This window comes from Culex pipiens, chromosome 3 (genome assembly GCF_016801865.2).
Source record: "Culex pipiens pallens isolate TS chromosome 3, TS_CPP_V2, whole genome shotgun sequence".
Lineage (NCBI taxonomy): Eukaryota > Metazoa > Arthropoda > Insecta > Diptera > Culicidae > Culex > Culex pipiens.
Window position 1 is genome coordinate 126292379 of NC_068939.1, and position 25618 is coordinate 126317996.

Consider the following 25618-nt stretch of genomic DNA (forward strand, 5'->3'; position numbering starts at 1 on the left):
TAAAAAGAAAAGTAGATCGAGTGGAAAAACGAAGCTCTGAGCTACCAGCACGTAGCTCGTAAAAAACGCAAGAAACAATCTTGAATTGAGCCTCGAGCTCTAAAAATTAAACAAAGAGATCTTTAAAAAAAAAAAGAACAAGTCGGGTTGCAGGCTAATACGAAAAATAAATACTCGAGCTACAAGCTCGAAAAAAAAGCCTAAAGCTCTGAAATATGGGTCAAGAGCTCGGAACCATATGCTCGACACAACTATATATGTTTTCAGCGTCGAGCTCATTAAGAAAAAGCCTCCATTGAGTATTCAAAACAAAATCAAAATAAAAAAAGCTTATAGGACTCTGAGCATTGAGCCTGATAAAAAAAACAATGTAGGTAGAAGAGTTAATGCTATGCGGTATTATTAAATAAAATAAATGTCAAAAAAGCATCAAAACATGTCAAAAAGATAAAAAATATAATTCGTTAAGTACAAGTACACACAATACAAGTCAAGTACAGGTAGACCCACTGCCACAACGATGAATGGTAGGTTTGAGCCAAAGCCAAAGATAATGCAGTCATAAACCGAAATACCAGTACAACCTGTCGAAGTCTCTTGCGACACCGTTTGATCTAGGGGATAAATAAAGGTCGACGTTATACGTTATACCCCTGGAATAAAGTTCTGGGCCATCGACGTTACGTATCATCTTCAATCTCAGAATGCATCTTCAATACGATGTCATCTAGGAGCGACACAACCAGGATCGATATCCGACTGGCAATCTAAAGATGGTCATTGTTTCAGAAGATCTTGCGCAAATTAGATTGTGCATGAGTCTTTATGTTTTAAATGCAAAGATGCTTACTTTGGTATCACGTAATGATGAAATTATCTCTCTGTAGAAAAAACGAGATGTGGTGCTCTAAAAGACGCACATTATTCTGATCGGGTAATCCCCGTATCATTCTGCTCGGGTAGTCACCCGGGTTGTCAGTGACGGGTAGTTAGGTTGACGGGGTAGTCTAGAACTGTCATCGAGGCAGTGGAGTGGGGAGAAGCGGCAGAGTGGAGGAACCGGAATGGAGTTTCCGAAGATCGGATGTGGCCAGGCCCAACTAGGGTGCCACACAGTGTAATCCGTATCCATACCTACAACTTTGCTGAAGACACCAAATCGATCAAAAAATTCCTTCAAAAGATACAGATTTTTGAATTTTCATACATCGTTTTTGTATGGACAGCTGCCAAATTTGTATGTAAAATTATATGGGGGTAATTCTCTACCAACTCACACGAAATCGGGAAAAGTTGCCCCGACCCCTCTTCGATTTGCGTGAAACTTTGTCCTAAGGGGTAACTTTTGTCCCTGATCACGAATCCGAGGTCCGTTTTTTGATATCTCGTGATGGAGGGACGGTACGACCCCTTCCATTTTTGAGCATGCGAAAAAAGAGATTTTTTTTCAATAATTTGCAGCCTGAAACGGTGATGAGATAGAAATTTGGTGTCAAAGGGACTTTTATGTAGAATTAGACGTCCGATTTGATGGCGTACTCAGAATTCCGAAAAAACGTATTTTTCATCAAAAAAACACTAAAAAAGATTTAAAAATTCTCCCATTTTCCGTTACTCGACTGTAAAAAAATTTGGAGCATGTCATTTAATGGGAAATTTAATGTACTTTTCGAATCTACATTGACTCAGAAGGGTCATTTTTTCATTTAGAAAAAAAATGTCATTTTAAAATTTCTTGTTTTTTCTAACTTTGCAGGGTTATTTTTTAGAGTGTAACAATGTTCTACAAAGTTGTAGAGCAGACAATTACAAAAATTTTGATATAAAGACATAAGGGGTTTGCTTATAAACATTACGAGTTATCGTGATTTTACGAAAAAAAGTTTTGAAAAAGTTGGTCGTCATCGATCATGGCCGTTCATGGTCACCCGCGACAGACACGGACGACGAAACAAAGAGAAACGCAAAAAGTAACTTTTTCAAAACATTTTTTTTCGTAAAATCGCGATAACTCGTGATGGTTATAAGCAAACCCCTTATGTCTATTCATCAACATTTTTGTAATTGTCTGCTCTATAACTTTATACAACATTATTACACTCTAAAAAATAACCCTGCAAAGTTAGAAAAATCACGAAATTTTAAAATGAAAAATTTTGTTCTAAATGAAAAAATGACCCTTCTGGGACAATGTAGATTCGAAAAGTACATTAAATTTCCCATTAAATGACATGCTCCAAATTTTTTTTACAGTCGAGTAACGGAAAATGGGAGAATTTTTAAAACCTTTTTAGTGTTTTTTTCGAAGAAAAATACGTTTTTTCGGAATTCTGAGTACTCCATCAAATCGGGCGTCTAATTTTACATAAAAGTCCCTTTGACACCAAATTTCTATCTCATTACCGTTTCAGGCTGCAAATTATTGAAAAACACCTCTTTTTTCGCATGTTCAAAAATGGAAGGGGTCGTACCTCCCCTCCGTCACGAGATATCAAAAAATGGACCTCAGTTTCACGCAAATCGTGAGGGGTCGGGGCAACTGCTGTGTGAGTTGGCGGAGAATTACCCATGGACAAACTAATGATGCAAAATGGCTCTTTTGGGCATACCGAAGGCACCAAAAAAGTTTAACTCGGATAAAAAAATACAGAAAAAATCGAATGACCGAAATCTGAGAGAACTGCTCCATATTTTTACTATTAGCTTCAAGGAATAACATGATTTATGAAAAAATAACATGATTTCAAAAATACTCACTCCGGCGTCGTAAAGGTCGCATACAGCACTCCCTCCTCCTGCGAGTACACCATCCCCTGGATCTCGTTGAAGTAAAACGGATAATCCCCCGGCAGCGAACAGTTCAACCGCGCCTTCACGAACGACGTCCAGTTGTCCTTCAAGATCTGCGTCCCGCCCGGATCGTTCTTACAGATCCTCGCAATCCTCGAGTACACAATTTTCCCGCAGTTGATGTACTCCACGGCCGCCTCCCGAAACAAAAAGTACACAAACTCTCCCTTCTCAAAGCTCCCCACAAACTGCGGATCATTCAGCCACTTGGAGTTGTACTGGTTCGTCCTCAGCATCCGGGCACTCTCCTGACTCACATCCGCCCGAATGATGGCCGGATCCGAGCCGGAAAAGTCCGTCGTCGTGCCCACAAACAACCGGCCGCTGTCGGACATCAGCGCCGTATTGTTGGCCGCCGGGCTGAACGGGCACTTGGCGACGCCCTTGTCGTACCGGGTCACCGTCAGGTTCTCCATCTGGCGCCACGAGCAGGCCGGACTGAAGGCGTACGTTCCGCACGCGTACACCCGATTGCCGTGCGCCTCCAGCACCATGATGTAGTTGCGGCACGACTCCTCCGACTGGCCCTTGTCCTGGCACATGGTGCGCATCGCCGGAGTAACCTCCCACGTGGACCGTTCCCGCACGTCCAGGTGCAGCGACAGGCGGTACAGGTTGTCCCTGGAAAGAGAGAGAGAATTGACTGTTAGTTTGGTTGATTCTAGATATACAGAGACATCGTAAAGATCCGCGGTTGACATGGCCCAGACTGAGTCGTTAAACCTGTGGGTCATAAGCTGTGATTTTATTTCAGCCCTCTGTCACGACGGCCATGTTTCTGAAACCTAAATGTTCGACGCGAACATGAAGACAACAAAGAAGATGAAGAACGCATTTGCTGTGAAAAATTTGAAAATAAACAAACCGCACAATCACCGGAATTACGGATGTTTCTGCACTTGGTCGGTTACTCCCTGCCGGAGATTGCAGCGAGTTGTTCGGAAAGATCAACAGCGGGACTTGGCCAGTCCCCGGCCCAGTACTACAAAAAGAGATGTTTCTTGAAAATTTGGTGTAAACAAACAGACAACACCAATTCGCGATCAAAAGCTCAAAAATTCCGACAGGTGGCGCAAAGCATCGAAGAATGACGATTCAAATTTTCGCTGTTCGGTTACATAGGAATGCAAACTTAAAATTGAATTTACAGCTCATAGAACAACTTTTGAGAAAAAATTCAAGTAGTACGATTGTTAACTCTTTGCCCTCTATAAATTAACGCAATAAAAAAAATTTGAAAAAAAATAATTTTGAAAAAAAAAATATTGTTTAAAATGATAGAGCATCAAAAGTTAACAAAGTATCAGCTCGAATTTTTGCTCAAAAGTTGTTTTGAACGCTGGAATTTAGCAAAACAGAATTCGCATACATAACCTCAAAGGGCGGAAATTTCAATCGACATTCTTCGCTCTGTTCTGCTACTCAACACTAGGTGTCGCATGTCGTTTGGCTCTTGAACGGCAATACTGCTACACTCACAGAGCCCACGCAGTAGTATTAGTGAAGAGCCCACGATAAACAACGTGGGCTCTTCACTAATACTACTACGTGGGCTCTTCGAGGTTTTGGTGACTGTCAAACGTTCTAGCCATTTACAGTGGTGCCAGAGGGTTGTAAAACACACGTAATTTGCAATAAAATTGTTGGATGTGGTCGTGGTGATGGCCATGGACAAGGGAATATCTTCAATTTTTATTTCAAATAAAATGGCAGTTTAATTTTTATGCAATAAAATAAACTTTTGATGTTTGAATCCTGGTTGTTTAACTATGCTCCTCAAATGCACTATCAATATAAAAATCATACATTCAATAGATTTCTATAAAATATATTTGGTTCCATTTACAAAAATAACTTTCTATATTTATATATTTAAGCAATTCTCTACAAAATCTCCATATTTCGAGTATTTTTGACAGCTCCATGCAAAAATTGTACATAAATATTGGAAAATCTGTATCTTTTAGAGGAATTTTCTGATCGATATGGTGTCTCCGGAAAAGTTGTAGGTATTGATGAGAACTATTCAGAAAAAAATAGCTATAAGGTTTTTTTTCAACGAATTTTAATCTAAGTTTTTTTTTACTAAATATGAATATTTAGTTAGTTAGTTTGTCTTTTTTTTTTTGAAAGGCTCGTTACCTTTCAGCCATAAACGCTGGTTCGGCTAGGATATTATGAATACTTTTTTTTTTCAAAAGACAAACTTTTGAGTCCCGCAATTTTTGAGCAACAGAGAAATACGGATAAAACTTTTGACAACTCGTTTGACACCGACTTATGTTGTTTTTTTTTTGAAAATTGCGTTTTTTTTGAAAAAAAAAGATATCTTACTAAAAAGTTTTGTTTGACATCAGTTTTTAATGTAAATCAAATTTGCAACCCTTTGGTAAAATGTCAATTATAAATTATAACAATAATAATAAATTTGCAACCGAAAAGTAGTAGTAGTGAAACGGAACGCCAGTTCTTAGACAACTTCTGTTTAACACAAACCAATTTCTGAACTCCACAGATTTTTTGCTATCGTTATAATTACGAATGCAAATAACAGATTTTGTTGGGTTACATACTTTTTTCTAAAACTGCTTTTCAAAAGTCGCTATCCCATTTCGCCTTAAAGAAATGTTGATAAAGACGCCGTTTTTGAGATAAAGCAACATTAAGTTTGAATTTAACTTTATACAAAATCAAGTTTCCAACTTTCAAAATAGTGTCTATTTTGGAAAATATATTTTTTTTTCAAAATGTTCTGAAAATTTCCAATACATTTGTCTTAGAAACATTGAAGCATGGACATCTGGTTGCTGAGGTAACTAATGACAAACAAAAAACAAACTCGCACTATTTGACAGTTTGTCTGCTTTATTTGTTCGTCTGCATTTGTTTGCGGAATCGTCAGCCTGTATCCAGCTTTTTAAGCGAAAATGGCGTTCGAATGGTGAACGCCCGAAATGTCAAAATCACCCAGTGGTACCAACATTGCGAAAAAAGTGTGCCATGGCATGACAGCCACATTTTTTGTCTAATGTTGGCGCTACTACGCGGTTTTGACATATCGGAGTTCAACATTCGAACGCCATCTTTGCTTAAAAACCTGGATACATTTTGCGAGATTGGCAAACTGGCAGACACGAAAAAGTGATAGTTTGTTTGTTTGTCGTTGTGATCTCTTTAGAAAATGTATAGAGTTATCTACGTGCGCATGTATTACGTGTACGTACACGAAAAAGATTGAGGTTAAATTTTGTACCGGCCAGCAAAACAAATGGCGTGCTAGTGTGCGTGAGATCGAGCTTAGATAACTCTATTGAAAATTTTTGGATCGAGAATTAAAAAGGGCCAAATATTCAATATTGCTCCCTTTTGAAATTTTTTGATTTAAGGTGTAACGTGCCATCATCAAATATGGCAAAAAAACATGGTAGAAAAACTGTCCCGTTCCACCCTAAAAATGATGCTTTTTTGTTCCACCCTAAACAGTGGAAATATAGAACGTTTTAGAAATATTGAAAATTCTTCCCATAAGAAGCACGCAGCATGCATCATATTATAATCACTGTGTACGGAACATTTTCGACAATTCAAAATTTTGCTTTAATAGGTCAACAAATTTAAAATTTCCATAAATTTAGCCTTTATTCCAGCACATTGTTTGCGCCATACAAAATTTTCGCCACCAACAAACAGCTCCAAAATGCCGTTTTATTAGCCTTACCTCAATAAAACTGCAATCCCTAGACGTGCTGCAGCCTGGAGAACCGGATGATTACCACCAATATTCACAAGAGTTTTTCTATCTTTAAAATTGTTAAAATGGATTAAAAACGTTTGACTCTTGTTGTAATTTCGAATGTTAATTAAGGATTAATTAGGCAATTTTCGAATGTTTGGCAAGGTTGGCTGTCAATACCACCACTACTACACGATACCACTAATACAAATACATAAATGACGTCAACAATGATGATCATCAAACCAACACTATTGCATCGCACTAATACATTAACACTCAAATTGTCTTCACGTTTCACCTTAAAAAAATAAAAGATTTTTTTGAAGAGATCAGAAAATTGTACATTTGTTTTTATTTTTATTATTGAAAATTGAACTATTTATAGGAAATAAAAAAAACGGCGCTCTGTATCAAAATTTCTGTACAGTACTTTCGATTACCAATGCAATTTGATTGCAATTTAATTTAAATACAAAGTAAAAAAAATCATGGTAATATCTGGTAATCATCTGGGAAGGTGTACATAAAAGAGGTAATATTTAACCTTCAAAATTTACACCTTTAAATTTTTAGCCGTGCTTCTCTATGGCTCAAAAGCTGCGAGTTTTTGTCTCTTAAAACATTTAAAATAAAATATTTAAAAAAAATCAAAATTAAAATATACGAATTCGTGAAGTTATTTTTTTGAGATAAAAAAATAATTTAAAAACTGGCAGAAAATGTAGAATATCAATGATGAAACATTTTTTTCCATTACACTTTTACGTTTTGTACGGATTTGTGGTCAGTGACCATGGGTCACAAATTTCAAAATTTGTTAAAAGAATAAAAAGTCTATATTTGATTTAAAAGGCATGAGTAAGTGTTACACAATGTTTTCTGAATAATTTACAAACGATTTAACAAGTTTTTTCAATGATTTGTCCAATAACATTGTTTTAACCCCACTTTTTTTTAGGAAATTTTGAAGAGGAGGGGGAGGTAGGGTCAAACAAAAACGAAGTTGACTTTATAGCTGTCGGCCACTATTGCTAGTACCAACCACTAGTGTCTTCTTTTTATCTTCAAGGACTTCGCCGCCCTGGGCTCCTAAGTGTATGAAAGTATGGCACGGAGCGACGGCGCCGAATACCCATATTTACACAAAGAATTTTAGAGCGCCCGCCGCGGGATTCGAACCGGCGACCTCTGGATTGTGAGTCCAGTGCGCGGTCCGATTGATCCACACGGTAGGGTCAAAACCTTGAAATAAAAGACGCAATGGCCTTATGTCGAACCTTTTATGAATGCCTAATAAAATTAAGGATTATTTTTTTAAGAAGTGTGAAACACAATAGTTAATGAATGTATCAAACGACATTTTTTTTGTATTTTCAATTTAGTAAAAAAATACATTACTCTAAAATAAAATACAAAAAAAGAAATTTGGAAATACTTAAATCGATAGTTAAATTTTTTAACTATCCATACTTGCTTGTTACATTTCATTCATTGCTACAATATATTGTATTTTATCTTCCAATGTCTCTAACAAGTTTTGTTTGAATAAAGTTCATTTTAAGAAGTTATTTAAGGGGTAACATACATGTAGAAAATCTCAAGATGGGAATGAATGGGATGAAATTTTGCTTTTTTAAATAAATACAAAAATCAAAAACTGACGATTTTTTATATGAAAAACACAAAATATTTTTATCTTTTTTTAAAATATTTTTTTTTAAATCGGCCTTCGTCATGCACACGGGACCTGTTTACCGAGTCTTCATCAAAATTTTGAACAGATTTGGTCAAGACAGTGTTGAGATATCGTGGCACCCGCTTTTTGAAACTGCTAACTTCAAATAGCTATATCTCGGCAATGATACAACCAAATGTCTTCAAATTTGTTTTGATGATAGATGAAAATGTATATTGAAATGCCCTGAAAACAGATTTAAATAGTAGTTTATGCAACAAGTTGCAAAAAGAGGATTTTTTCAGCACGAATCGTACATTTATCGAACGAGGTTCACCGAGTTGGATAAATACGACGAGTGCTGAAAAAATCAAGTTTTGCAACGAGTTCCATACAACATTTTTTGCAATTTCGAAAAACACCCATTGAGTGAAATTTTAAGTCGAATTTTCATGTATTTTGTCAATAAATCGTTTAAATCAAAAAAATGTTGAAAAGTGTTACTCTTCGAAACAAGTGCTGAAAAGTTCAACTTTTCAGCACCCATTGCAGTGCTGAAAAGTAGAACTGGCCCATACGGTAAAGGCACGGTTAAATATGCCGAAGGTCTTGGGTTCGAGTCTCGGTACCGGTACTTTTTTTTGTTGATAGATGAACTTTTTTGGAAAATGAACCCATGAGTAAAGTACTCTCGGTAATTTCGGGATTTATCCTAACGATAACGATAATTCATATCGTTATCGAATAACGATAAGGTTATTGTTAGCAATCTTGTGAGATACAATCTTAAAAAAGATAGAAATGAAATCCATGCACGAAACTCATCAAGTTATTCATGATTTCATAAAAATTGTTTAAAAAATCGTGACTCAAAATTATTAAGCCACGAATAAAGTTATGAAATTATATATATTCATCATTGCTTTTTGTGATCAATATTCTCAGAATTATAAGTTAATGTTTTTTCCGTGAAACATTCACAGACAATTACATATTAATTCACGTCGTTCCTGAGGCTTAGCTCTGACTCTGAGTGGCAGTAATCGCGGCAGTCGATACCTTATGAAAAGTGTTGTTTTCCATCTTTTACAAAAGTGTTATTTTTATTTTATAAACAAGGTAATATTTATTTTAAAATTTAATTAAATAAAACCAAACTTATTTTTATCTTGTTGCAAAGTTTTATTCACTTATCTGTGATTTTCGCATCATTCTACAAACTGTGCACGAAGAAGTCACCCAGAGAATCGACGCAAAATTTTATAGGTTGCAATTAATAAAGTCGTCGCCCGGTTCCCTGAGTTTTCGATTTCGATCTACGATCGTCACCACAGATCGATTTGCAGGTTTTTTTTATTGCGTCTGCTGCGGTTGCTGACTTATTTCAATAGTGTCTTTGCAAAACATCCGCGTCTATGGAAATTGATTCCTGGTTGAACGGATGCAGAAGATAAGAACCAGTCAGATAATGTGGTTTCAGGTTGATAAATGTAATAATTTTATGGATTTATTGATCTGGTCTGACAATTTGAATGAGGAAATGAAAATCGATTTATTTTTAATGTTTTTGACCTTAAAAAACTAATTTTCAGAAGTTTGGTTGGCTATATTTACATTGTAAAGTTACACAGGTTCAGTCAGACTTCAAAGAAACTCGTTCAATGCACATCCCACAACCAATTTGCAAAATGACTACCTCCCGCCAATCGGCTTGTTCTAGAGACTGTAATGAAGTCTTACATTCTCGCGTTGCGCCTGATTGATTTGTTTCCCGGAATGGCCAGACAATCAATCAGAACAACAACAAAAAGCCCGAGAACCGCACCAGGAATCGATTGCAAATCGATCGCTTTTCTGTATGAAAAGATGCTGCTCTTACTTTGACTCGTCAACTTGTGGAAGATTAATTACTCCTGGCCCGAGCGAGTGACAGAGAGAAATCTCCGTTCGTTAAAAAATAATTCATTATTCGCGCCAATCGTGGCGAATGTTTGCCAGTTGGTTGGTGGGACCCGGTTTGACGTGTGCCATTCTAGACCCCGGGGACAGATGAAGGCCAGTTCTAGACGCCGCCGCCGTCGGGTTCAACTTTCTACCAACGCGATTACTGCCAGTCAGAGTCAGGCTAGGCCTCAGGAACGACATGAATCAATATGTGATGTTTTGTGAATGTTTGCACGGGAAAAAATCAACCTTATTCATTATTAAATAAATTCGATTCACGATTCCATGAGCATAGTTCATGAAATCATGAATTGTGTTTGGCATTTAAAAAAAAATAACTTGAGCTATGAAATTTCGCCCTCAAATTCCTAAATAAAATTAACGATTACACAATGATCAATGACTTTTTTGTCATACAATAATGGTAACTTTTTTCCGTGCACATGGGAAATCGCCACCCCCTCCATTGGGAGGAATTCAATTAAAGCCTTCGATTGATAGCGCGAAACGGCTTCGAATGGCACTTTTTAATCCAATTATCATATTCACACCGGCCAGGAGGACACACCCTGCAACCTGACGGGCAGAAAAGTGGACTCTTTTGTGCAAATGTAGGCTTCCTGTGTGAGCAGGGTTTGCTAGTATTTATCATTTAATTTATTATGCCCCTTTGAGAAAACGGAGGGGGAACAGCTGTCATATGTACTAGAGCGCGATGGGTGCCTTTTATTGATGGGATTTGTAATTGAATTGATTCTAAATGGGAGTACTTTATAGTCTGGGCAGCGTTCTGGGATTATTCTGGTTTTAATGTGCATTGCGATGGGGATTAAAAACGACTTTTATATGCGTTTATAAACAATTGTAACAAATATCTCTGAAATATACTCAATTCCACAGAGCAATTCTCTTAAGAACAAGTTTTTTTTTGTTACATTTTTGCAGTTTTTGATTTAGATGAAACTTTGTGTGTACTTTTTCTATGACCATAGAAGTAATTTTGCATCAAATGAAATACTTTGCAATATTAAAAAAATATCTTTTCTGATTTTCTGATCATGAAACACCAACGTAATGTTGTAGGAATAGCTTGAAACCTTTCAGAAAAAAAATATTTTTTTATTTTTTTGATTGGACTTTTCACGCAATTCTTATTTTTGGATATGTTTAAGATGAAAAAATGCATTTTTATGGGCTATAACACAAGTTGGTCAAAATTTATTTGACAGGGTTGACCATTAAAAAAAAACCCATTAAAAAAAACCGTTGAAAAAAGTCTTAACTTTGTTTACCTGTAACAGTCATGACCAGGCTTGACCACCTCTAAAAATATTATTTTTTTTCAAAAACATCCAAAAATTTCCTATAAATTTGCTCAAAAGGCATTCAAGATTGGACCAATGTTTGATGAGATTAGTGCGTCCATCCCGGGAATTCTCGGGACGAAAATCCCGGGATTTTTCCAAAATCGGGAATTCCCGAATCCCGGGATTTTTTAAAAATTGTCCCGGGAATTTCCAAAATAGAAAAAAAAAATTTGGCCCGGAAATATTTTTTTTTTTGAAGAAAAACATTAATAGTTGAAAACATAATAATCGATAAGAATTTAAAAGCTATTGAATTTGTATTCGGCATACATATCAGCAATAATTTGGCTCATTAGTAAAAATTGGTAAAATTGAGTTTACAGATTCCCAAAATTCCTAGCGCTTTAAATATTTTTTATTCATCTTTCTGTATTTTTAAAAGACTTATTATTACATTTATGAATATCAATAGTTTTAAAAATTGGAAAAAATAAATTAAACTATTCACCCTTTAGTCCCGGTTTTCCCCAGTTGGCCAAAGCAGAATAAAAAAAATATTTTTAATTGGTTTAAAGGGGTTACATGCATGTAGAAAATGTAAAAAAAACCTTTTTACAGAAAATTTGTTAAATCCACCTGAAAGTTTCGTGTAGATATTTCATTATCAAACTGAGTAAGAGACGATTTAAGCACAAAATTTTGCCATGCGCAAAGCAAACTGTCAAACATTGTGAACATTTTTTCTGAAGCTAGGATGGACCAAATGCCCGATTTTTGAATTTTGCATATTTGAAAAATGCAAGAATCATAAGAATTTTTATCTTATTTAAAATAAACTTTTTTGAATATCGGCCTTCGTCTGGCACACGGAACCAGTTTAACGAGTGTTAACCAAAATTATGAGCCGATTTGGTTCTAATGGTAAAATTCTATTCAGAGATTGCACTTCTGGTCTTTATTCGGTTTTATACCCGAATGGGCCAACTTGCTTTTCTTCTGTTAGAAATCCATCAACAATTGATTTGGTGTTGACAAATCAAAGTCAGTATTGTGGTCCTTTAGTGACTCATGCTGATTTTGATTCTGATCACCTTCCAGTAACTTTTTCACTTTCTCATGAAGCAGTTACCAGACCCAATAGTTCTGTGTTTAATTACCACAAAGCTAATTGGGACAGGTATCAACATCATATTGAGAATAATTTAAATCATGATTTTGTTTTAGAAACCAAAGCTGATTTTGATTCAGCCTTGGAATCTTTAACTAATGCAATTTTGGATGCTAGGAATATTGCTATTCCTAAAGTCCAAGTCAAATTTGATTCTCCCATTATTGATGACGATCTTCAGCTTCTGATTCGTCTGAAAAATGTTCGCCGAAGACAGTATCAACGTTCTCGTGATCCTGCACTGAAGCGAATTCAAAAAGATTTGCAAAAGGTTATTGACCACAGATTCACTCTCCTGCGAAATGAAAAGTTCGCAAGAGATGTCGAACAAATTAAACCTTATTCCAAACCTTTTTGGAAACTTTCAAAGGTTCTTAAGAAACCTCAAAAACCAATCCCTTCTTTAAAAGATGGTGATAATATTCTATTAACTAATGGGGGGAAAGCTCAAAACTTGCTCAGCAGTTTGAGAGTGCTCATAATTTCAACTTGAATGTTTTGAGTCCTATTGAAGATCAAATTTCAATAGAATTTCAGAATATTGTTGAACAAGAATTTTCATCAGATGAAGTTTTTAATACGGATCTGAATGAAATAAAATCTATAAGCATAAGCATAAGCATAGGTGCCCACCCGCAGTTGCTACTCCGTTATTGACCAGGACCTCCAGAAGTTACATCCACGAGCCGTGGAAGATAAGTGGGTGCTATCTTTCCTCGCTTCGCAACTTCTCAAAGGCCCCTATCATGCTGATCAATACCGGCGCCGGCCACGACCAGTGGTAGGGTCACGGGGAAGTGGATGGGAATGTTAGTCCGATACTTGAGTGATAGAGACCGCCCAATCGACTGCTTCTCCGACAAAGTATCACATGAGTTTTGAGGGGGTTAGTAGATGGGTATGAGGTCAGGATTCACGAGTGGCAGTGATGTGACCATGAGCATTTTGTTTATCGGTTGAAATTTTAAATCTTAGGCAGCCGGCTGCGGAAAGATAAATAATTGATTATTTAAAAAGTTTGTTTTAATCGAATGCGTGCCAACCGAGCGGTAGTGCTATGGGCTGGACTTATCAGTATATTTTTACTGTTGGTACAATTAAGATAACGCGAGCAAATGTCAAAAATAGTAGATGAGTTAATACTAAAGCTGCCAGTTGGAATAAATTATTACGATCAACGAATATAAACGAAAAGAAAACAGGACACCACGTAACCGATTGTAATGAAATTAAAACAATAACTTAAACGAACTTAACCGGCGGCGTGCCTTCCTATCAACGATGATAAAAGAAGGACTTATAAATTTAAAATATAAAAAGACTCCAAAAAACACGTTGCATAGTAACCGCGAAGTCCCGCTACTCACAATCGAATCCGAAAGATAGCTATCTAGAATTTTAAATATAGTATTAATTCGACCGCGATCCTCCAGAAATTCTTCGTCGGCGTGCCTTCCGATCAACGGTGATGTAAGAAGGGCTTTATTCATTAAAATGATTTTATATCATAAGCCTTAAAACATATTCGTCGGCGTGCCTTCCGATCATCGATGATATAGAAAGGACTTAATCCAGCAATACGACTTGCTTGTCTCGAAAAAAAAGAATTCGGATCGTTTCTATCGAAAACTATGTAAAGAGAAAAAAAATAAACTCATTGGCCAACGAACGCGCGAACTAAAAATAAAGAAAAAAGCAGAAGAAGAAGACCAATCACCCCATGCACACAAACAGCGACACAAAAGAGATGAAAACAACACGAATCAGAAGAAATCCAATCACCCCATGTACACAAATAGCGACACAAAAGAGACGGAAAATAACACGAAAAAAAAACAGGACTGCGCGTCCACACAGGCACCGCACAACTCGGATCTGAATGAAATAAAATCTATTATCAAAAAATTTAAAAATATGAAAGCCCCTGGTGAGGATGGCATTTTTTACATTTTAAATAAAAAATTACCTGAAGCAACTTTAAGTAGCTTGGTCAAAATTTGCAACAAATGTTTTGATTTGGCATATTTTCCCAGTAGTTGGAAAAATGCCAAAGTAGTTCCGATTTTGAAACCGGATAAAAATCCTGCTGAAGCCTCAAACTATCGGCCCATTAGTTTGCTTTCATCTATTAGTAAATTATTCGAAAGAATAATTCTTAATAGAATGATGACGCACATTAATGAAAATTCAATTTTCGCTGATGAGCAGTTTGGATTTCGCCTTGGGCATTCAACTACTCATCAGTTGTTGAGAGTTTCAAATTTAATTCGAAGCAACAAATCTGAGGGCTATTCTACTGGCGCTGCTCTTCTAGACATAGAAAAAGCATTTGACAGTGTTTGGCATAAAGGTTTGATTGCGAAATTGAAAAGGTTTAATTTTCCGATTTATATCGTGAAAATTATTCAAAATTATTTGACGGATCGTACTCTGCAGGTATGTTATCAGAATAGCAAATCTGATCAACTACCTGTACGTGCTGGCGTCCCTCAAGGAAGCATTTTGGGTCCAATTTTATACAATATTTTTACTTCTGACTTGCCTGATTTGCCCCAGGAAGTCAGAAATCACTTTTTGCTGATGATACAAGCATCTCCGCCAAAGGTAGAAGCCTTCGTGTCATCACAAGAAGATTACAAAAAAGCTTGGATATTTTCAATTCTTATTTGAAAGAATGGAAAATAACTCCAAATGCTGCAAAAACTCAACTTATCATTTTCCCTCACAAACCAAGGGCTGATTTTCTTAAACCAAAAAGTCATCACATTATAAAGATGAATGAGGTAAATTTAAAGTGGGAGGATCAAGTGAAATATCTTGGACTTGGTTTTGACAAAAACCTTACTTACAAGGATCACATTGAAAGTATCCACGTTAAATGTAACAAATATATTAAATGTTTGTATCCACTTATAAACAGGAATTCTAGACTTTGTCTCAAGAATAAACTGTTAATTTATAAACAAATTTTCAGACCTGCCATGCTTTATGCTGTGCCGATCTGGACAAGCTGTTGCTTAACCAGGAAGAAAAAACTTCAGAGGATTCAGAACAAAATTCTGAAAATGATTCTGAAACTTCCTCCCTGGTTCAGCACCAGTGAACTTCATCAATTAGCCGAAGTTGACACTTTGGATGTTATGTCCAATAAGATAATTGATGCATTTCGACAAAAATCATTGCAGTCTTCAGCTGCATTGATCCGCTCTTTATATAGTTTATAAGTTAGTTTTAAGCTATCCCTTTTCCCTTTTGTACATGTAGGACCTCCTACATTTGAAATCACTGAATAGCGAAAGCTACAATATTTCATGAATAAATGAAATTTGCTAGTATTTAAAATTGAGGTGAAAAGTCATCGATTGATTGTGATTGGACTCAATAATATTTTAACTGAATGAATGTACATGGAAAAGAAAAACTGAATAAATATACACCCAAAATTCAGAGTCGAGATAATCGTTCTCTCAAAATTTATTGAGGGCTCAGTGCCAAAATCGATAGAATAATGGTACCAACTCACACCATCATAACAAATGAGTTCATTCGTTAGTTGAATCAATAAATCTCCAACAAGTGTCATACATCGACTTCTGACTTCTCCTTGGTCACCAAGCTGTGGTGGCCGATGCAGCTAAGTCATTGGATTGGTTTGTCAAAGGTCTCTGGTTCGATTCCCGTTGTCGACACTTTTGGTTTTTTGTTTGACGGATGAACTTTTTTTGCAAATGAACCTCGAGAGAATATTTCTATCGCCCATCTCGAGCTGTGTTCTCTGCGTCCGTGAATGGTACCACTATTCTCTCGACTCGAGACCATCATTCTCTCGTACTAGCGCTGCCAGTTTTGGGTGTAAATTAAAAAAAAAAAATGAGCCGATTTGGTCAAAGCAGTGTTGAGATATCGTGGCACCCATTTTTTAAACTGCCAACTTCAAATTGTTATATCTCGGCAATGGTACAACCAAAAGTTTTCAAATTTATGTTGTTGATAGATGAAATATATATTTTAATGTCTCAAAATAGATTTGAAAAAGTTTAAATGTGTTCTCATACTTACCTCTGACATTTATGCCGATTTACATTTATGTAACCCCTTAAGCTATTTAAAAGCTGTCGTATATGTTTAGATTGAAGTGTAGATTATCACCAATTAATATAATTGAGCTGATTCTATGATTTTAAGCTTGAAAACAAAACAAATATAATAAAAATATAGATTTTATGAATGTTTAAAAAAATCCCGGGATCCCGGGTATTCCCGGGATTTCAAAAATATTTTTCCCGTTTCCCAGGAAATTCAAAACCCGGGATAATTGGACGCCCTAGATGAGATACAGCCTCTGAAAGAAAAAGCAAACAGGAAAAAAATGATTTTATCTGCATCACCAAAATGGCGTCAAATTGTTAGGAGACGATAAGGCTGGTACAAATTTGATTTAAACTTTTTGCCCCTCCCCCCCCCTTCAAAGTTAGCCTGAAAAATCTGGGGGCAAAAAAAAATTGTTTTCAAAAAACTTCAAAATTTCAATGGAAATTTAAGTAAAATTAGCTGAAATCAATTTAAAATGCGTTTCCCTGCGTTTAGCATCACTTTTAGCATGTTTGAGTAGATTTAAAAGTCTTTTGAATGTTTGAAAACTTTCGATGTTTAAGTTTTTTTTTCACTCAATTTTTGTTTTCGTCAAATTTTCATTTTTTTTAAATAAATGATTGCAAAACAACTGAACTAGTGTAAAATGCATTTTTAAACACTTTTTCCTTGCAAATGCTGAAACTATGGCTTGTGATTTCAATAATTATATTTTTTATGTTTTTTGCCCCCCCCCCCCTTCGACACCGGCCAGAACCGAGAGACAAAAACTTTGAAAAATATTTGCATCGGCTTAGCTTAGCAAATTGGCGTCCAATTTTAAATTTCAAAACTAACTTAATCCACTTATGTGGTTGGAGCCATCCTCACTCATTACCAACAATGGTTGTACACAAATTCCATCTATTTTTTAGATCCGGATTAAAAAAGTACATAAAAATCACTTAAGTGGCCATATCTCGATACAGGGTTGCCAGATCTTCAATGTTTTGGACTTGTTGAAAAGGTCTTTGATAATCTAACCAACGATGGGTCGGATGTTGGATCCGGACATAGTTTATATACATTTAAGTGTGATTCGACTTCCAAAAAGTACATCAATATCACATAAGTGGACATATCTCGAGATAGGGTTGCCAGATCTTCAATGTTTTGGACTCGCTGGAAAGGTCTTCTGATAACCTAACCAACGATGGGTAGGATGATGGACCCGGACAATTTTATGCCCTTTCTGATGCCACATAGATTGACTTGTGAATCGTGGTCCGGTTCGGATGCCGGCGGATTTTCCTACGACGTAATTCCGGGTTGGTACGAAATTCCAACGAAAAATCTATTCTATCGATACAAATACCCCCAAAACGGTGTTATACCCACTCCAAAATGTTTGTTTAGCAATTCTATGGTAATATATTGACTAGGGTGGGTACGGATTTTGAAAAGTTCTCAGATCAAGTTCTGGTGTGGTTCCCCTTGTAGGGCATACCCATAGGGACTCTCACGCCAAATTTCAGCTCATTTGGTTGAAAACTGGCTTGTCTCAAGCGAGTTCAAGTTTACATGGGATTTACTATGGGAAATTTTGAATTTTCGTTCATTCGCTCCTACAGGCTTAGGGAAAACATGTAGAAACTTCTAGGATGGCCAGAAATGAGCGGAATCGTCTGGAGAACAACTTTCCCTAAGAGATCAGGTCGATTCGGTCAACCCCCATCGAGCTCAACGGCAATACATCCGGCTTTTTCGGAACCAACGGTTTTCCCCAGAAAAGCATCAAATTTTCCTTAGCATGCTATGAATGTTTGATGAACACCGCGACGCCACATGTCAAACAGCTACCACGTGGACTAGCATCGCCCATAAAGAATAACTTTTTATTACTTTTTGAACTATAGAATTATCATTTATGTTGATCCTGATACTATTTAGCTGTATTCTGAACCTCCAAATAAGAAAAAAACTGTTATGGTGCAAATTTTACAATCACGTGGTAGCTGTTTGACATGTGGCGTCGCGGTGTTCATCAAACATTCATAGCATGCTAAGGAAAATTTGATGCTGTTCTGGGGAAAACCGTTGGATCCGAAAACCCCGGATGTATTGCCGTTGAGCTCGATGGGGGTTGACCGAATCGACCTCTTAGGGAAAGTTGTTCTCCAGACGATTCCGCTCATTTCTGGCCATCCTAGAAGTTTCTACATGTTTTCCCTAAGCCTGTAGGAGCGAATGAACGAAAATTCAAAATTTCCCATAGTAAATCCCATGTAAACTTGAACTCGCTTGAGACAAGCCAGTTTTCAACCAAATGAGCTGAAATTTGGCGTGAGAGTTCCTATGGGTATGCCCTACAAGGGGAACCACACCAGAACTTGATCTGAGAACTTTTCAAAATCCGTACCCACCCTAATATTGACATTTATTTGAATTAAAAGTTTGCAAAATTAAGTTAAGATAAGTTTTATATAGAATTTCCAGAGTTATATAAACTTTTATACTAAGTAGTTAGTAAACTTTATATTCAATCCAAATTATTTTTTTTAATCAGTCAAGGATGCCTATTTGGAGTTGGGAGACTGGATTTATGGTGATTTTTCAACAAATAACATTATTTATTAGGGTGGGTACGTTTTTCAAAAAGTTCTCGGATCAAATTTTAGTATGGTTCCCCCTGTAGGGCATGCCCATAGGGACTTTCATGCCAAATATCAGCTCATTTGGTTGTAAACTGGCTGCGCGCATCAGGGTTAAAGTTTACATGGGAATTACTATGGGATATTGGAACTTTTTGTTCAAACGCTTCTACAGGTCTGGGAAAATCACGCGCCAACTTCTGGTATGGTCTGGCCTATGGGGAATGGTCTGGAGAACACTTTTCCCGAAGAGAGCATTTGGATTCGTTGTCCCTAGACCTGGCGCATCGGCAAACAATCCGATGTCTCCGGAATCAACGGTTTTCCCTCAAAAAGCATCAAATTTACTTAGCATGCTATGAAAGCTTGATGAACACCGCGACGCCATACGTCAGGCAGATACCACGTGGGTGAGAAACGGCTGGAATATTCAATTTCAAACCTTCTTTTAACTAGAAAATCATCATTTCGAGTAATCCTGATATTATTTAGTCGAATTCAGAATCTTTGCATAGCAAATTTGTATTTTTTTTGCAAATATTTAAACCACGTGGTAGCTACCTGACATATGGCGTCGCGGTGTTCATCAAGCTTTCATAGCATGCTAAGGAAAATTTGATGCTTTTTCAGAGAAATCCGTTGATTCCGGAGACATCGGATTGTTTGCCCATGCGCCAGGTCTAGGGACACCGAATCCATATGCTCTCTTCGGGAAAAGTGTTCTCCAGACCATTCCCCATAGGCCAGACCATACCAGAAGTTGGCGCGTGATTTTCCCAGACCTGTAGGAGCGTTTGAACAAAAAGTTCCAATTTCCCATAGTAATTCCCATGTAAACTTTAACCCTGATGCGCGCAGCCAGTTTACAACCAAATGAGCTGATATTTGGCATGAAAGTCCCTATGGGCATGCCCTACAAGGGGAACCATACTAAAACTTAATCCGAAAACTTTTTGAAAAACGTACCCACCCTATTATTTATGTTAATTTTTCGAAAGGTGTACAAACTTTTTTTGCACCTTTTTTATTTTCGTAATAGTATTTGTTATATAACTTTTTATAGAAATCATCTCTGAACAAAACGTAGTACTAGATTCCTGTCAAATTTTTTACATGTTTCATCACAAAATGTGCATAGTGCCCAAGGGGTGTAAATACTTTTTTTACATACTGTACATACATACACACACACATACACACACATACACACAGGCATTTGTTCGGTTTTCGATTCTTAGTCGATATGTATGCATGAAGGTGGGTCTACGACGTTTTTATACAAAGTTCATTTTTAGAGCAGGATTATAGCATTACCTCAGTGAGGAAGGCAAAAAAAAACTTGCTAATAGAAGATTTTTTCAGCACGAGTCGACCATTTGTCCAACGAGGTTCACCGAGTTGGATAAATACGACGAGTGCTGAAAAAATAGAGTTTTGTTACGAGTTTCATACAACATTTTTTGCGATTAGTGCGCTGACCACGGGGACGCGTTGTCTTGTTTTTGCATGCTCATTTTCATTTCTTTTGTGCCGCTGTTTGTGTGCTGGGGTGCTTGATTATTATATATAGGTGTTGGGATTTTATTAAATGATCATTATATTGCATTATTATATTTATTTGATTATATAACCACACTATATTTTACACTTAACACATCATACAAAACACAAATGAAACTGTAAACAGGAGCGTTTGGTACGGTATGTCCACGCATCCTTCCTCCCCTGTAGATTCTGTGAAATGTGATCCGTTCTCAGAATCCTCTCTGCGGTAAACACAACGTAGTAGGGCTGGCCGCTTTAATTTTTGCAATACATTTTCGGGTGTTCTCGGATGTACTGCAATTATTAATAATGACAAGAAAAGTGCTTGGGGCGTAATCTAATCACAAGACTTTCCAGCATGCTTTCATCGGACTGGCTGCGTTTGTGTTAGATTAGATTAGATTAGATTAGAGTTTCATACAACATTTTTTGCATTTCCAAAAACACCATATGAGTGGAATTATATGTCAAATGTTCATGTAATTAGTCAATTAACCGCTTAAATAAAAAAAATGTTGAAAAGTTTTACTTTTCGAAACTAGTGCTGAACAGTTCAATTTTCAGCATCTATTTCGGGGCTGAAATGTAGAACTTTTCAGCATTTATGTTTAAGAATGACAGGAAAAGTAAGTAGTTTAACGATGGAATTGCAAAAAAAGATTATTTTGAGTAATCTAATTATTTTTGTGAAAAGTCGGACTAATAAAATGTGTATTTTTTAGAGTGTAAATATCTTTTTCAGAATGGTTATAAACAATGGAAAAAAATCCAAATTCGTCATTTTATTTCATTGTCACAAGTTTGGCAGCAGTCCATACAAAAATGATACGTAAATATTCGAAAATTTGTATCTTTTGATGCAACTTTCTGAACGGTTTGATGTCTTCGGCAAAGTTGCAGGTATTGATGAGGACTCTTTAGGTAAAAAATTATACACGGAGTTTTTTTCATAGAAATTCAATTTTCAAAACATTATATTCTTTTTTTATTAAATATGCTCAAGACAAGCATTTAATAAATGTCAAACATTCAATATTAGGCCCTTCTGAAATGTTAGAGTTGATTCCAAAATTTTAAAAGTATTTTTTCCGAAAAGATCAGAAAATTTCACAAATGTGTAATTTTTTAGCATTGAAAATAGGACCATTATTTTCTGACATATTAAAAACTTCTTGTTGATTTTTTATTGGAAATTTTCTTAGCTTAATTTTTTTTTATTTTAATGGACAATCATGGACACTACTAAAAAAATCCGACAAACCGATTTTTTTTTTCAGTTAAAAAGTTAAAAATAAACTTTTAGTTGTCGAAAACTCTTCTAGATTGCAACTATGATCTATTATAAGAAAGTGAAATCTTGACAAAATTTTTGATTACAATATCTATTTTTTTCCAAAAATCAATTTTTTTTGAAGAATTATAATTAGGCGGCAAATTTTTTTGTCCATTCTTTCTTTGGCACAAAAGTTGCAGGTTTCTGGCCCCTAAAACACAAAAAATATCCGAATAAAAATTAGGAGTTTTGGGAAAATGATTTTTTTGTTAAAAAAAATAATAAAATAAATAAATTTTTGCAATTCCGTCGTGAAACAACTCACTTTTCCTGTCATTCTTGAACGACGAAATAGCCTACTTTTCTGTACCAAAAAAAAAAGAATCGAATAGCAACACTTTTCAAAATAAATGCTGAAAAGTTCTACTTTTCAGCACTCAAACGGGTGCTGAAAAGTTCTACTTTTCAGCACTTGTTTCGAAAAGTAACACTTTTCAACATTTTTTTGATTCAAACGATTTATTGACAAAATACATGAAAATTTGACTTAAAATTTCACTCAGTGTGTGTTTTTTGGAATTGCAAAAAATGTTGTATGGAACTCGTTGCAAAACTTGATTTTTTCAGCACTCTTCGTATTTATCCAACTCGGTGAACCTCGTTGGATAAATGTACGACTCGTGCTGAAAAAATCCTCTTTTTGCAACTTGTTGCATAAACTACTATTCCCTGTTCCAATTTGTTTTTCTGAATAGTCCTGATCAGAAAATTCCTACAAAAGATACAAATTTAAAAATATTTTCGTACCTACAATTTTTGCATGGACAGCTGCCAAAATTGGATGGAGCCTTGTAGAAGAAAGCGGAAGGTGCTGATAAAAGTAATTTCTTTTTTTTTACTTCACTTGTATTGAACTGGTTTAAAATAAAAATACCGTAAGTATTATATCTTAAATCTAAAATGTCATAAAACTTTTAATCATTAATGTTTTGAAGCCAGCTAAAGGATCTCATTCATAAGCTTGTATTATTACGTTTCCGTACAAAAATTACCTCATTGTCATTGCTAAAGCAGTTGTTTACAATCCTCTTAACAATAAAGTACAAACGAAACCCTTAAATCTTCACCGTATCTTCGTCTGCATCTACAGATCTACGACCAGATCCACTTGACCCCCTCTCAATTAACCCTCACTGCAGGCGCACATCTCGCAACCTGTCTGCTCTCCGTCGCCGTCGCAGAACGCCCAAACAAAAACACCTACCCGGCCTCTTCGGTGAAGAATTTTTGCGGAGAGCCAACAACCACCATTCAATTATGGCCCACCTACGATCAAACTAGACCACCTCGCCGCTCGAAACAAGCTTTAATAGACACATAAAAACCAGATCTCGCGCAAATTTACGACTCAACACTGCCCTGGGCCACTTTAGAACGAGTACCAGGGCAGGTAAGTTGGCGACAATTTATTCGCGCGTTGGAGAGGATCGCTGAATTTGTGCAGATTAAGATAAGCAAAACTGTTTAGGCCACTTAGAGTGTTTTGGTCTCTATTGGTGGCATAGGTCAAGGTTTCTCCTTACTAAAATGTCAATATCTGTAGCTGGTCTACACCAATCAAGCTCATATTTGAATAGTAAATTGGTAAGAATGAGTTCTAGAGATTGTCAGGCCGGTTTTCCGAAAAATTAAAGAGTGTTAGAGAAATCTCAGTTTTACTGAAGCCTTTCCCTTAGTCCTTAAGCTACTGGAGCAGTTGTTGCCTACATTTAGGGGTTATTTCTACTACTAGCAACCAGTAACTAGATGGCACTGGAGTGACTGATCACATTCGGAAGAAGCACTTAGCATTCGATCGCTCAAATCCGCAATCCACGACCATTTCTCAGTACCGGTTGAAGATCGGCTTATAAAATTAGCATAATCTGACATAATCATCGTTAAAGTGCACTTGATGTCCCGACTTGCTCGGCACTGCCTCGAACTCGCATTCACTTCCATCCTTGAACCTGAAAGTTGCCGTACCCAGAAGAGCAGTTTACACGCTAAACGTAACATGCCCATTGCAACCTGCCGACGTTCGTTCGCTGCCCGTCAAAGTCAGTGAACTCCAACATCAACAGCGTTGCTCGCGTTGAAGAGTTGAGACCACATCGCCTTTTTAAAATTTATGGTGCGACCGTTTCCGCTGTAACTTATCATTTCCAACGATAAACTGTTTTGACACACGATAAAAACGCTGGGTGTACGAAGCAAGTACCGGCCCTGGAAGGGGCACACGCGAGGTTGGACTTGTTTAACAAACGAAAACGAAAAGAAAAAAAAAACAAGAGTTGATCTCATGTTTGGCAGGTAAACCACGCCGGCTTAAGACGTTGAATGTTAAACTTGCGTGCAAGTTGCACGAAAACTTTGCAGCAAGATCGAGCCGGCGTCGTGCTGCCATCTTTTGGCGAGCAACGCAACCGTTCAGATTCGCTCAAGATCGCTCGGATAAGGGTGATAAATGGAGCCATCCCGTCACACAGTGACACGCTGAAGGAGCTTCCAAAAAAGGAAACCCAACTCCCGCGGTCAGTAGGTCAACCCGCCAGCTAGCAATTATTCGATTCGACTTCATTCATGGCACGGTCAAATATAGCGTTACCGTTTATTTTCTTCATATTTTGCATTCAACCACTCGACATCAGACAATAATATCCGAGCACAACATGCAACTTGTTTTCCCCCTTGTGAGCCTTTTGCTTGTTGTTGACCGGCGTGGCGTGATATCAAAATAAGACGAAAATATCCATTACACAGCTTTTGCGATGGAGGAAAAAAGTGGGCTACAAAAATATCAATAAAAAGGGTACACGCCGGACAAACCAAACCGAAAAACATTAATCATCGCTGTGCGCGAACTTGCGGACATTGCATTGTGAAGAACCGAGAGAAAACCGGCAGCGATTCCGCTCAATGAATGTAATTTATTTTTTTGCGCGGACAACAGGACCTCCATAACCTTATTGATCGAGTGAGTTTATCTGATTGTTGTGTTCTGATCGATTATCGATTGTGGAATTTGGGCGAGTTGGCCCCGAGCAGGTAAGGTGCGATCGGATTGAGATAGCCTTAACAAAAAGTGGCGGGATGACTTCACCCAAAAGCTGGAACATCTTGTGAAGAAAGAGTGAATTGTTCGAACTTTGGAGATCGAAGGTCGCAAATATGAAGATCTTTTTGACACGAACAGTTCCGGGAACTTGTGAGTTTCGGAGGTTTGCAAATTGCAGGACTGTTGTCCTACTACGATCTTGATCAGTTATACAGAACATGGCAAATCATTCAACAGGATAGTTTCTACAAATGTAGACTAACTGGCTTGAAATCTAAAGATATTAATTCGAGTAGATTGT

At 36.8% G+C, this 25618-nt stretch overlaps 1 protein-coding gene across 1 annotated transcript in view; it reads right to left on the minus strand.

Moving 5' to 3' along the window:
* LOC120414410 (semaphorin-5A) overlaps positions 1-25618 on the minus strand; it is a 340087-nt gene that overhangs the window by 7843 nt on the left and 306626 nt on the right. Inside the window, exon 5 of the mRNA XM_039575592.2 lies at positions 2758-3471. Within this exon, the coding sequence (XP_039431526.2) occupies positions 2758-3471 (714 nt within the window). The remainder of the gene's footprint in view (positions 1-2757; positions 3472-25618) is intronic.